This window comes from Chiloscyllium plagiosum, chromosome 25 (genome assembly GCF_004010195.1).
Source record: "Chiloscyllium plagiosum isolate BGI_BamShark_2017 chromosome 25, ASM401019v2, whole genome shotgun sequence".
Taxonomy (NCBI): domain Eukaryota; kingdom Metazoa; phylum Chordata; class Chondrichthyes; order Orectolobiformes; family Hemiscylliidae; genus Chiloscyllium; species Chiloscyllium plagiosum.
This window is the reverse complement of record NC_057734.1, coordinates 48,033,737-48,048,298: the sequence shown is the minus strand read 5'-3', so window position 1 is coordinate 48,048,298 and position 14,562 is coordinate 48,033,737. Positions and strand designations below refer to the sequence as shown.

Here is a 14,562-nt window from a genome sequence, read left to right as displayed (position 1 = left end):
GAGTAAGGCCTTTCTAAAATTATTTTCAACGAATCTCTTCGGAGATGTGATTATGCATATCTGCGGAACTTGAACCAGATTTAGGAACACTATCACCGGCTCTGAAGGTTTGTCATGCACTCTCCAAATCAAGTAAACTAAACGTTCTGAAAACCAGGTTTAACCCACCGCTTGGTTAAATAGATGGACCTGCTCTCATAAAGCTTGGATATGCCTAGATTAAGGTTGGGACAAAATAACAATTTCTTTAAATCTGCATAACAGTTCTTAGTTAACTACTACATTGATGTTGGTTAACGTATTTTTGTAATTCTGCGCTCTGAAAATTGAAATGTACAACTTTGTATTCCCTCACAAGCCTCAGTGACCGTTGAAACCGTTACTAACGATCAGCCTCGCGCTAAGTTGGGGGCGGGGAGAGAGAGAGAGAGACAATGCACATGCGTAGAGAAGCTCCACCCCTCCCACTCCCAAATCCCGTTGAGTAGTTAGTCTCGCGAGGGTTTGCTGGGGGCGAGGTGGTGCGCTTCTGACGGGGTTTACTCGGCCGGGTAGCGGGCTGTGCCCCGCGCGCGTGCATTCATCGAAATGAGCATCCTCCAGAAAATCTCTGAGATTGAGGCCGAGGTAATGCGAGGTCGAGAGTTATGATTTTCACGCGTGGGCCTCACGGTGGGGGGGGTGAGATGAGAGCATGGATCTGACACGGAGTGGGGTCAGGGATGGAGAGAGAGTGGCCTGGTGTGGGGGGCGAGAGGTCATCCTTTACCTCGTCACCACTCCCCTCTCTCCTTCCTCGCCCCTCTCTCCTCTCCCTCCTTGCCCCCTCCCCATCATCTCCATTCTCGCCCTCTCCCTGCCTGACATCCCCATCACCTGCAACATTACTCTTCCCTCTCCCCAGTATCCATCTCCCCCTTGCCTTGGAGTGCAGGTTCATAGTTCCTTGAAAATAGAGTTGCAGGTAGTCAGGGTGGTGAGGAAGGTGTTTGGTATGTTTTCCTATATTGGTCAGTGCACTGTATTCAGGAGTTGGGAGGTCATGTTGTGGTTGTAAAGGACATTGGTTATGCCACCTTTGGAATGCTGTATTCAATTCTGGTCTCCCTCTGTAGCAATGATGTTGTGAAACTTGAAAGGATTCAGAAAAGATTTACAAGAATATTGCCAGGGTTTGAGCTATAGGGAGAGACTGAATACGCTGGGGCTGTTTTTCCCTGGAGTGTTGGAGGCTGAGGAGTGACCTTATCAAAGTTTATAAAACTATGAAGGGTATGGATAGGTTGAATAGTTAAGGTTTTTTCCCCAGGGTAGGGGAGTTCAAAATTAGATGGCATGGGTTTAAGGTGAAAGAGGAAGATTTTAGAAGGGACTTTAAGGGCAACTTTTTCATGCAGAGGGTGGTGTGTGTATGGAGTGAGTTGCTAAACGAAATGGTAGAGAGTGGTACAATTACAACATTTAACAGGCATCTGGATGGGTACATGATTAGGAAGGGTTTAAAGGGTTAATGGTCAAATGCTGGCAAATGGGACTGGATTAATTTAGGATACCTTGTTTGCATGGATGAGTTGGACTGAGGGTATGTTTCTGTGCTGTATATATCTTCTTGATTGTACCTGGGGAATGTCACTCAGATCACCCATCATCTGCTGTGTCTGGAGAGATCAATTAGTTATTGAGTCATTTTCACAACTGATACAGATAAGTAGCATTAATCTGAGATAGACTGTATTTTGCTTCTAATAGGACACAGACAAAAAAAGCCTTTCTCCCATGATTTGCTTTGTCTATGAACCTTTCTGACTGTGTGACTGCAGGCATTCTGGTCAGCAGCATGCCTCAATTCTGATTCCTGTCAATTTCAAGTTTTAAGAGACATTGTTGTATCTCAGACATGGCTTATCTTTTGACCTGGTGACCGTAACCAGCTTACCCTCGTATAGTGTGTGCTTTTTGGAGATGTGGTCATTATTTGTTTAGTTTGTAGGACCTAGTAATTGTAATGGAAACTGTTTCCATGTAGGATTTTAAAATAGAATCCAATAAATACCTTGTATGAGGGACGGTAGCACTCTTAGCTGATGTTAATGTTCCTTGACTATTTCTTCAGATTCAAATGTGATCGTTCACATTAAAATTCTGAATCCAGGTCATGATGCAACTAACTGGGTCCTCTTGTGAAGTGATAAATAAGTATAAGTGTGATTTGTTGTACAGCAAATCAATCAATACCTTATCACCAGAACCTGATCGAGAGCCTCGAGAACTGTAAAGCTGTTGAATGGGACTTGACTGAAGAAGTCTTAAGAGTTGAGATTAGAGTGATGCTGGAAAAGCACAGCAAGTCAGGCAGCATCCGAGGAGCAGGAAAATCGCGTTTCGGGCAGGAGTCCTTCATCAGGAATTTAAGAAGTCTTAAGTATGCTTCTTTGTGGCAAAGTTCTAACCATTAATCCAATTGAAGATTTCCAAAAGTCCATATCACTACAATGCACATGCATGATTGGTAGATCCGTGCACAATTCCAAATCTCTTGGTGGTGCTCCTGCCACTTTAAGATTCTGATGAAAGAGTTTGGCCCACTGACAATATAATGGGTCAACATTAATTTCACACTCATGAAATTTTCACTGATCCTGCAGCCTCAACAGCTTTCTGAGGGATATGGTTTCAGATTTCCCCTCCACAAATGCCTACTCATTTCTATCCTGAACAGCCTGGCTTTAGTTCTGAGGCTCTTCCACTTCCTTTGGACTCTCCCTCTGAACTAAACAGGATAATTGGAGCAAAACTCTCAGCACCACGGAAGAATAGGAGATAGAGTTTAATTTGGCTAAATCTCAGACATAGCTTATCTTTTGGCCTGGTGATAGTAATAAGCTTACCCTATTACATTTTGGAAAAACAAATCAGGAAAAGACTTAACAAATTAAAAGTAGGGCCTTGGACAGTGTTGTAGAACAGAGAGACCTATGGATTCAGGTACATGATTCTTTGAAGTTTGCATTACATATAGATAAGGTAGTTAAGAAAGCAAGAGAGACTTCAAAAGAGAATTACCAGGAGATTGCTGGGAATAGAGGGTCTGAGTTATAAAGATAGGTTGGAATCTCATGCACTGGAGTGTAGGAGGTTGATAAATGAAGTTAGAGGTTTACACATTTATGAGGGGTATAGATAAGGTTAATGGCAGGTGTTTTTTCCCTAGGGTAGGGGATTTCAAGACTAGGGCATATTTTTAATTGGAGGAAGAAGATTTTAAAAAGACATAGGCAATTTTAAGCAGCAATTAATGCGTGGAATGAAGTGGTGGATGCAGATACAATTACAACAGTTAAAAGACATTTAGATAATTGCATGAATAAGAAGTGTTTGGAGTGATAAGGGCCAAGTGCTGGCAGGTAGGATTGTGGTCAGTGTGGACTGCTTGGACCAAACAGTCTGTTTCTATGACTCTGTCAATTGGATGTATCTTCGTTGTTTATGCTCAAGGGAACACGTACTTCGCCTTTGCAACTGTTCTTGCAATTTAACCCATTAAATATTACGCAAGGATTAATCTCCTTTCACGCTGTGAAACTGAGCACCCATGAATCCTGTCAAATTAGGGCAGCATGGCAGAACAGTGGTTAGCATTGCTGCCTCATAGCACCAGGAATCGATTCCAGCTTGGGGTAACTGTCTGTGTGGAGTTTGTATGTTCTCCCCAGTCTGCATGGGTTTCCACTATGTTCTCTAGTCTCCTCTCACAGTCCAAAAACATGCAGATTAGGTGGATTGGCCATGCTAAATTGCCCTGTAGTGTCCAGGGATGTGCAGGCTAGGTGAATTAGATTTGATGGGCTAATTGGCCTCCTTGTGCATTTTAGAGATTCTGTAATTCTTGATGTAGTCCAATTGGGACTCTCTACTGTTTCCTTTCTTGTAAAGTAATGTAACTTTAGTGACCCAAATCAACTGACCACTACCCTTCAGCCAGCTTCTTATCCACATTTATCCTGGATTACTGCCACTCTCACCTTAGTGACTGTAAGATATTGAAGCAGAGTTAGACTATTTGGCTTGTCAAATCTGCTTTCCCATTTGATTGTGGTTTATGACATTTGATACAGAACTCTTTATTTGAAGTTACCATGAAATGTCTCCTTTGTGTTCACTGATCTATCAAGAAAACCTTTGTAAACCACTTGCTTGCATTTTAATCTTGCTATTACACATTTTGCTTTGTAAGTTTGCATTGAATACAGCCTGTAACTGAATCTGTAGAGTCTGACTGTTGTACAAGGGGGCCAAGGTGTTCACATGCCTTCCGTAAGTGCAGAAGAGTTTAGGTAACTTTAGAGAGTAAAAGATGTGTCACCGTTGATACAACTGGTGGGGTTCAGTCCTGGTGCGATCTTTGATATAATATTTGGGAATAATCAAGGAGGTATAGTTGAAATCAGGTGAATTAAATGTTTCAACTTTATTAGCATATTCTTGGAGCATTCTCCTGTACTTATGTCTATAAATGTCTTCCTCGCTCTCTTGGTTAGATGGCTCGGACACAGAAAAACAAAGCAACAGCTCACCACCTCGGGCTGTTGAAAGCTCGGCTGGCCAAACTGCGACGAGAGCTTATCACCCCGAAAGGTGGAGGTGGTGGAGGACCGGGTGAAGGTACAGTCACTTAGTTTATTTGGAAATGTTTTGAGAAACAGGGAGGAATGCTTTGGCTTTCAGACTCTAGGACACTGGTATTTAGACATTTAAAATGAAATTTGTGAAAAGTTTAATATTTCCATGCATTCACAGATTATTCTGTTTTAATTTGCTTTAATACATCTTATAGAAAAATGACTTAGGAAGCAGTATTCCAAATCATTGTAATGCTGTGTTTGATCAAGCTATCAGTGGTAGTTAAGTGATGAATAATAGTTGTATGATATGAAATGGGACCAGAGTAGTTTCAGGAACAAAGCTGAGGATTTTAAAATCAGATTTGTTAAATACAAGGAAGTGTGAAACTTGGCAAGGATTGAGAAGAGTGAGAGACTGCATTTGGTTGTTTGAGGGTTTTCTTTATTGGGGCTGGGGACAGTGCTGGAGATGATAATGGTTTTGTAATAGTTGGGCTGAGAAAGGAACTTCAGAAGCATGCTGCAGAGGGTGGGTTCATCAACCTTTACTGGTATGCTCATTGGGTGGAGCAGTAATGCAGATTGGAGGACATGAGATCTAAATTGAGTCATGCAAGGAAATAGTTGGGAGGTATGGAAGAGGAAAGTCAGATTTAACTGTACAGTTGAGTGGACCTCATTTGGATGATGCAGTATTGACAGATCATGATATTTCTGAACCGGTTGATTTAAAATAGTTGCATCACTTCACAACTAGAGTTTTTGAGGCACTGTGGTAGTGTCCTATACTCTAGATACAAAGGCCTGGGTTCAAATTCTTAGGTGAGCTGGCAGGATACATGGTGTGCAACAAAGGTTTATGAGACAATGTAATGAACCTGTTTTATGAGGAGAGTTTATGTAAATAGAACATAGAACAATACAGCACAGAACAGGCCCTTCGGCCCACGATGTTGTGCCGAACATTTGTCCTAGCTTAAGCACCCATCCATGTACCTATCCAATTGCCGCTTAAAGGTCGCCAATGATTCTGACTCTGCCACTCCCACAGGCAGCGCATTCCATGCCCCCACCACTCTCTGGGTAAAGAACCTACCCCTGACATCCCCCCCTATACCTTCCACCCTTCACCTTAAATTTATGTCCGCTTGTAACACACTGTTGTACCCGGGGAAAAGGTTTCTGACTGTCTACTCTATCTATTCCTCTGATCATCTTATAAACCTCTATCAAGTCACCCCTCATCCTTTACCGTTCCAATGAGAAAAGGCCTAGCACTCTCAACCTATCCTCGTACGACCTATTCTCCATTCCAGGCAACATCCTGGTAAATCTTCTCTGTACCCTCTCCAAAGCTTCCACATCTTTTCTAAACTGAGGCGACCAGAACTGCACACAGTAAACTGGGCTTATATTGCCTGGAGTTTGGAAGAGTAAGGGGTGATCATTTTGAGAAATGTAAAATGCTTCAAGAGCTTAACAGGGTAGACTTCAGGTGAATGGTTCCTTGGCTGAGTAATCTAGAAGTTGGAGAGTCACAATCTCAGAATAAAGACTGAGGATGAGAAACCTTTCACTCAAAAGATTGAGTTCTTTGAACATCTCAACCCAAGCAACTGTGTGTTCTTAGTCATTGAGTATACCCGGAGAACAGGTTTTTGGATATGAAGAGAATTGAAGGGTATGAAGAGAGTGTGGGAAGTTGGAATTGAAAGGGTTGAATGATGGTAATCAAAGGGTTGAACAGCACCCTTCCTGTTTGTTTTTAACTAATGTTTCTGAATCTTTGCCCTGATGTGAACTTATTTTTTCTCCTGTTATGAGGTTTTGATGTGGCAAAGACTGGAGATGCCCGGATTGGGTTTGTGGGCTTCCCTTCTGTTGGAAAGTCAACATTACTGAGCAACTTGGCTGGAGTGTACTCTGAGGTTGCAGCCTATGAATTTACGACGTTGACCACTGTACCAGGCGTGATTCGGTATAAAGGAGCCAAGATACAGGTATGAGGTGGAAACCCAGCATTACAGGCAGATTTGAGGTGTGTGGAGTTAGAGGATGAGAAACCTTGACTAAATGAAATTTAGTTTTTCTTTCACTCTTACTAGTTCTCCCACACAATATGAGCATAACATTAAGTCAGTTTCCCCTTTGCTGAGTGTAGGGAGCGTCCATTCACTGTAGTTGACAGCAAATGTCAAAAGAATCTGCTGTTAGATTTCACAAAAGTGGCCTTCTGATCATAATTGTGCACGGATAATCCAGGCTATGTCTCCTTAAGTACTGTATGAAAGCAGGGAGTAATGGTTCCACAAATACATTGTGGACATAATGAATAGAGATTCCTCTTTTTAAAAAAAAATTGGGCAAATATAAAGCCCAATTGTACAGACTGCAAAGAAGCATAATCTCAAAGTCAATAACAGGCCTGGTGAGGCATGTTGCAGTGAACAGTGAAAAAAATGATGGGTTTGGAATCAATTCCTGGAAACATGAACAAGGTGGTCTGTTAAATTAGGCCTCAGGTGGACAGTAAGTTATGAAAGAGAGGCTGTGTGTGACAGTGAAACGCTGTGGAGTTGAAAGCAGTTTAATTTCTGCAATGTTTCATTTATCTATTGTTTGTTCATCCACTGTTTAAATGTTTATATTTCCTGCCCAGCTGCTCGATCTTCCTGGTATCATTGAGGGAGCCAAAGATGGTAAAGGCCGAGGGCGCCAAGTAATTGCAGGTATGTTGTATGCTTTAACTTGTATACAACTAACAATGAAATTGCATAATTTTGTGAAGTTTTGTACTGTATTTATCCCTGCACACATGCAGAACAAGGCACTCAGTAACGGCGGGAAAGAGAGATTTTGCAAAGTGTCCGTTTTGTTTTTGGAAGGTTCAGCTGCTAAACGTGATCATTGCATTTTCTCTCCCATATTTTTTAGTGGCGCGAACATGCAACTTGATCCTGATTGTATTGGATGTGCTGAAACCATTGGCGCACAAGAAGATAATTGAGAATGAGGTGGAAGGGTTTGGAATCCGACTCAACAAGCAGCCACCCAACATTGGGTTCAGGAAGAAGGACAAAGGAGGCATTAATTTGACATCTACAGTGAGTGAGAAGAATTGAATGGCAAAAGGTTGAAATTAAATCAGAATTGAACTAAACTATGACCTGGTTTGATTGTTGTGGGTATTAAGAGAAAGTGAGGACTGCGAATGCTGGAGAAGCACAGCAGGTCAGACAGCATCTGAGGCACATAAGAGTCAACATTTTGGGCATAAGCCTTTCATCAGGAATGGGAATGGTGCTGAGATAAATAGGGCGGTGGGCTGGGGGGATGGTAGCTTGGAAAACGATAGGTAGATGCAAATAGGGGTAATAGTGATAGGTCAGTGGGAAGGGTGGAGCAGTTAGGTGGGAAGGGAGATTGACAGGTCGAGGACGGTGCTAAGTTGGAGGGTTGGATCTAAGATGAGGTGGGGGGAGGGGAGATTTCCATAGGAAGTAGCATCCTTTTGAATGTGTAGGGTAAAAATGCTGCATCTCATACACTCAGAGTCCTACAGCACTGAGACAGACCCAAACTGGTCCATGCTGACCAAAATGTCCACCCACGCTAACCCCATTTCCCTGCACTTGGCCCATATCTGTCTGAACTTTTTCTCTCCGTGTATTTGTTCAAAAGCCTTTTAAATGTCTTTAATGTACCAGCCTCAACCACGTCCGCTAGCAGTCATTTCCTATGCGTACCACCCTCTGTGTATATATAAAAAAAATTGCCCCTCAGGTTCCCTTTTATTCTTAAATTCATGCCCCCTGGTCCTCAATTCCCCAACCCTGGAAAAAAGACTGAGTACATTCACCCTATCATGTCTCTTATGATCTTATACACTTCTGTAAGATTCCCCCCCCCCTCCCCGCCCAAGTTTCCTACTCTCTAAAGAAGTATTTGTGCTGGCTATTTAAATAAGTTGAATGATCAGTTGATTTAGTTATCACTCGGCAAAATTATGCTGTACGTGATCATAAGCGTGTACGATCTGGTATGTTTTTGAATTTCTTTTGCAGTCTGCTTAATCATGTATTAATCATCTCTTCATTTCCTCCTTCCCTCTTGATAGTGTGTGCAGAGTGAGTTGGACATGGATACTGTTAAAAGCATCCTTGCTGAGTACAAAATCCATAACGCGGATGTCACTTTACGCAGCGATTCAACAGCAGATGATCTAATTGATGTGGTTGAGGGCAATCGGTAAGTGTTATTGGAGTCTGTATTAGATACTGTTCTGAACTATTTGATATTACAATCTAATGACTACTACTTGGAAATAGGTTATTAAAAATGGTCATTACTTCTCAGATGAGAGTTCTCAATGCTGAGAGACATGTCATAGTTATCATGCAGTCTTCATTGAGAGTGTTTTGAGATGTTGAGAAGTGCTGAGAAAACTTGCCTATTGGTTCCTTTCTTAAAGTGAACCAGATGCAAACCTGCTTTTTCTCTGTAAAGTTTAGGGTCAGAGGCCACTGATAATTGGATGTCACTAATTACAATGTAAACTACTATGGATACAGGAAATCAGAAATAAAAAGGAGAATGGTAGAAATGCTTAGTAGGTGAGGCAGCAATAGTGGAAGAGAAACTGCTATCGATTCAGTTCAGGGTCACTTTTCATCCCAACCTAAAATGTTCTCTTCGTTCATGTTGTCTGACATCCTGAGTCCTTCACTTTTTTTTTTGTTTTTATTTCAAACATGATTCTTTCTTACCTTAACTTACATTCCCATTCTAAATCCTTGAGTTCTCATTCGTAATCAAAGTTGTCTACAACAACATGTCATGCATTGTCTTCTGCACAAGCAAGGTATTTAATTAGTGTGATATGTTCACATGGGTGATTTCTATTATAAGTCTGGACATATGTAATTGAAATAGTTGACAAATGTCGGGCCTGACAGGATATATCCTAGGATTATGTGGGAAGCAAGAGGGGAAATTGCAGAACTGTTGGAAATGATCTTTTCGTCTTCACTGTCAACGGGGGTGGTACCAGGGGACTGGAGAGTGGCGAATGTTGTGCCCCTGTTCAAAAAAGGGAATAGGGATAACCCTGGGAATTAGAGGCCAGTTAGTCTTACTTCGGTGGTAGGCAAAGTAATGGAAAGGGTACTGAGGATAGGATTTGAGTATCTGGAAAGACACTGCTTGATTAGGGACAGCCAGCACGGATTAGGGGCGGCACGGTGGCACAGTGGTTAGCACTGCTGCCTCCAACAGCTTACTTAATTTTTATTTAGAAAACAAATGGGCTGCCTAATTCATTTTGTTCAGTCATGGGATGTGGGTATCACTGCCTTAGGCCAACATTTATTTCCCATGCCTAATTGCCCTTGAGTGGCTTGCTTGACTATTTCAGAAGACAGTTAAAAATCAACCATAATACTGTGGGTCTGGAGTTACCCATAGACCAGACCAGGTAAGGACAGCAGATTTCTGTCACAAAAGGTGGATTTTTATGACAATCAACAGTGGTTACATGTTCGCCATTATGTTTACTTTTAATTCCAGATACAAATTTCAATATCTGGCATGGGGGGGGGGGATTTCAAACCCACATCCCCAGAGTATTTTTCAGGGCTCTAAATGACTAGCCCAATGGCATAACTACTATGCCACCACCTTACTTCCTCAGCTGCCCTCTCTTGCGAATAAAATGATGACAGGGTTGGAATGAAGCTCTGGCCATGTAAAGGCCTCAATATGCCACAAGGTTGAATGGACTGCCTGATGTTTGCCTGGAATGGAGAATAGGTCGTACGAGGATAGGTTGAGAGTGCTAGGCCTTTTCTCGTTGGAACGGCGAAGGATGAGGGGTGACTTGATAGAGGTTTATAAGATGATCAGAGGAATAGATAGACAGTCAGAAACTTTTTCCCTGGGTACAACAGAGTATTACAAGGGGACATTAAATTTAAGGTGAAGGATGGAAGGTATGGGGGGGATGTCAGGGGTAGGTTCTTTACCCAGAGAGTGGTGGGGGCATGGAATGCGCTGCCTGTGGGAGTGGCAGAGTCAGAATCATTGGCGACCTTTAAGCGGCAATTGGATAGGTACATGGATAGGTGCTTAAGCTAGGACAAATGTTCGGCACAACATCGTGGGCTGAAGGGCCTGTTGTGCTGTATTGTTCTGTGTGTGCATGTTTTGGTTAAATTGACTCTACAGAAAAATCAACAGACTCCACCTTTTTCTTTCTGGATCCATCGTTGCCTCAGCTGGCAAAACCTTGTACAATAAACTAAACATTGCTGATTATTCATTCTCTATAATTAAAAGTTTTTGCAGTATTAAGTTCTACACGTTCTACTCCAGTCCGAATACAGAGTCAATAACCACTAATCTAAATGTTGAAGTTCTAAATTGGAGGAAGGCTAATTTTGATGGTTTTAGGCAAGAACTTTCAAAAGCTGATTGTGGGCAGATGTTCGCAGGTAAAGGGTTGTCTGGAAAATGAGAAGTATTCACAAATCAGATAATGAGAGTCCAGAGACAGTATATTCCCATTGGAATGAAAGGAAAGGCTGGTAATTGTAGAGAATTCTGGATGACTAGAGAAATTGAGGTTTTGGTTAAGAAAAAGAAGGAAGCATGTGTCAGGGTATAGACAGGATAGATCAAGTGAATCCTTAGAATACAATGGCAGGAGGAGCATACTTAAGAGCGAAATCAGGAGGGCAAAAAAGGGGACATGAGATAGCTTTGGCAAATAAGGTTAAGGAGAATCCAAAGGATTTTTAAAAATTTGTTAAGGACAAAACGGTAACTAGGGAAAGAATAGGATCATCTCAAAGATCAGCAAGGCGGCCTTTGTGTGGAGCTGCAGGAGATGAGGGAGATACTAAACTAGTATTTTGCTTCAGTGTTTACTGTGGAGAAGGACATGCAAGATTTAGAATGTGGGGAAATAGATGGTGACATCTTGAAAAATGTCCATATTACAGAGGTGGTGGTGCTGGATGCCTTGAAATGCATAAAAGTGGATAAATCCCCAGGACCTGATCAGGTGTACCCTAGAGCTCTGTGGGAAGATAGGGAAGTGATTGCTGAGATATTTGTATTATCGATAGTCACAGGTGAGGTGCTGGAAGACTGGAGGTTGGCTAACTATTTAAGAAACATGGTAAAGACAAGCCAGCGAACTATAGACTGGTGAGCCTGATGTCATTGGTAGGCAAGTTATTGGAGGGAATCCTGAGAGACAGGATTTACATGTATTTGGAAAGACAAGGACTGACTAGGGATAGTCAACATGGATTTGTGTGGGAAATCATATCTTATAAACTTGATTAAGTTTTTGATGAAGTAACAAGAGGATTGATGCAGGCAGAGCAATGGACTTGATTTATATGGACTTTGCTAAGGCATTCGACAAGGTTCCCTATGGAAGACTGGTTAGCAAGGTTAGATCTCATGGAATGCAGGCAGAACTAGCCGTTTCGATACAGAACTGGCTTGAAGGTAGAAGGCAGAGGGTGGTGGTGGAGGGTAACTTTTCAGATTGGAGGCCTGTGACCAGTGGTGTTCCACAAGGATCAGTGCTGGGTCCACTACTTTTTGTTGTTTATAGAAATGATTTAAATGTGAACATAAGAGATATGTTTGTAGATGACGCCAAAATTGGAGGTGTAGTGGACAGCGAAGAAGGTTACCTCACTATAACGAGATCTTGATCAAATGGGCCAGTGAGCCGAGGAGTGGCAAATGGAGTTTAATTTAGATAAATGTGAGGTGCTGCATTTTGGAAAAGCAAATCTTAACAGGACTTATACACTTGGGGAGTGTTGCTGAACAAAGAGACCTTGGAGTGTAGGTTCATAGTTCCTTGGAAGTGGAGTCGCAGGTAGATAGGATAGTGAACAAGGCATTTGATATGCTTTCCTTTATTGGTCAGAGCATTGAGTATAGGGGTTGGGAGGTCATGTTGCTGTACAGGACATTGATTAGGCAATTTTTGGAATATTGCATGCAATTCTGGTCTCCTTCCTATTGGAAGGATGTTGTGAAATTTGAAAGGGTTCAGAAAAAATTTACAAGGATATTGCTAGGTTTAGAGGATTTGAGCTATAGGGGCAGGCTGAATAGGTTGGGGCTGTTTTCCTTTGAGCGTCAGAGGCTGAGGGGTGACCTTTACAGAGGCTTATAAAATCACGAGGGACATGGTTAGGATAAATAGAGAAAGTCTTTTCTCTGGGGAGTGGGAGTCCAAAACTAGCAGGCATAGGTTTAAGGTGAGAAGGAAAAGCTATAAAAGGAACCTGAGGGTCAACCTTTTCACGCAGAGGGTTGTGTGTGTGTCTATGGAATGATCTGCCAAAAAAGTAGTGGAGGCTAGTATAATTGCAGCATTTAAAAGGCATCTGGATGGGTATATGAATAGGAATAGTTTAGAGGGATAGTGCTGGCAAATGGGACTAGATTAGGTTAGGATATATGGTTGGCATGGATGAGTTGCACTGAAAGGTCGGTTTCTATGCTGTACATCTCTATGACATAGTGGTATCATAAAACAGAAAAACAAACTAGAAATTGGAGATGAGAGAAAAACAGTTAAAGTTTTGACTCCATTGACTTTTCTTGAGTTTGTCTTTCTGCAGATGCGGTATGACCAGCTGTGTTTCTCCAGCAATATGCTTTTGACTATTTAAGTGGCCAACTAGAATGAACAGGAAACTGACTACTTGATAAAAATAAGATGTTCTGATTAAAATTGCTATACGTTTAAAATTTGAAATCAAGAATCCAAAACCAATCATCAGGTTGCTGTATTTATCAGCACTTAAACTGAAATAAACTTATCATTTTGGCTAACATACTGACTTGCTGTGTTGTATGCTGCAGGGTGTACATCCCCTGTATCTATGTTTTAAACAAAATTGACCAGATCTCGTTGGAGGAGTTGGATGTCATTTACAAAATACCACATTGTGTGCCGATCTCTGCTCATCACCGCTGGAATTTTGATGATCTACTGGAAAAATTATGGGATTACTTACAACTTGTACGGATGTAGGTATTGGCCATGTGGATGATAAACTTTGACTGTTGTCTACATTCTTGGGATTCTTTAACTAAATAATCTGCATTTTTTAATAGTTACACCAAACCCAAGGGACAATTACCTGACTATACTTCACCAGTTGTGTTACCACATAGAAAAACTACTGTTGAGGATTTCTGCATGAAAATTCATAAAAACCTAATTAAAGAATTCAAATAGTAAGTTTTACTCCTTTGTCTGGTTCAGTTCTCTTCAGCAGAATACTCTATAGTTACCTCCACATTGGCAATTGGTGGATGGCTTGGACTTAAGGTGAATTTTGAGTGTAACAATTGTTTTTGTTTTTTTCTCTTTTTCAGTGCTTTGGTGTGGGGCTCCTCTGTGAAGTACAATCCACAGAAAGTTGGCAAAGACCATGTGCTGGAAGATGAGGATGTAATTCAAATAGTCAAGAAGTAAAATGGGACACATGCTTTCCATCCCTGACTAATGCTTCTTTTCTCCTGTTTTCCTGATGGTGCGAACTCCCAAGTCAGTGCAAGTGTTCTGTTCTGAATGGAGGATGTTAACTACTTCACTGAACAAATTGTTTAATCCATTATGGTTGCAAACAATTGTTTTAACAATCACTTGCATAATTCTGCTAATAAATCCTACCAGAGGAGCTGAACACAACATTTGGTACCATGATTGAAATTCAGTCAGCAGCACTGCCTGTGGCACTTGAAATCAAAGTACGACCATAATCGCAACACCAGCTATGTGAACTTATAAACCCACTTCTGGAATGTCTAATGTTTTAAATAGTATCAAATTATGACGGCTATAGTAACTTCATAAAGCACAAGTCAGACCTCTGAATTGGATGCACTAGATTAACAAAGT

The 14,562-nt window shown here is 41.5% G+C and overlaps 1 protein-coding gene across 1 annotated transcript; it reads left to right on the top strand.

Annotated features, from left to right (window-relative positions):
- The first annotated feature begins 482 nt into the window (after positions 1 to 482).
- drg1 (developmentally regulated GTP binding protein 1) lies at positions 483 to 14,352 on the top strand. Its single transcript, XM_043716127.1, has 9 exons — positions 483 to 627; positions 4,539 to 4,662; positions 6,447 to 6,622; positions 7,282 to 7,351; positions 7,557 to 7,726; positions 8,740 to 8,870; positions 13,518 to 13,685; positions 13,773 to 13,895; positions 14,037 to 14,352. The coding sequence occupies exons 1-9, from the start codon at positions 589 to 591 to the stop codon at positions 14,134 to 14,136; spliced, it is 1,101 nt and encodes a 366-aa protein (XP_043572062.1). The 5' UTR covers positions 483 to 588; the 3' UTR covers positions 14,137 to 14,352.
- Positions 14,353 to 14,562: the final 210 nt, after the last annotated feature.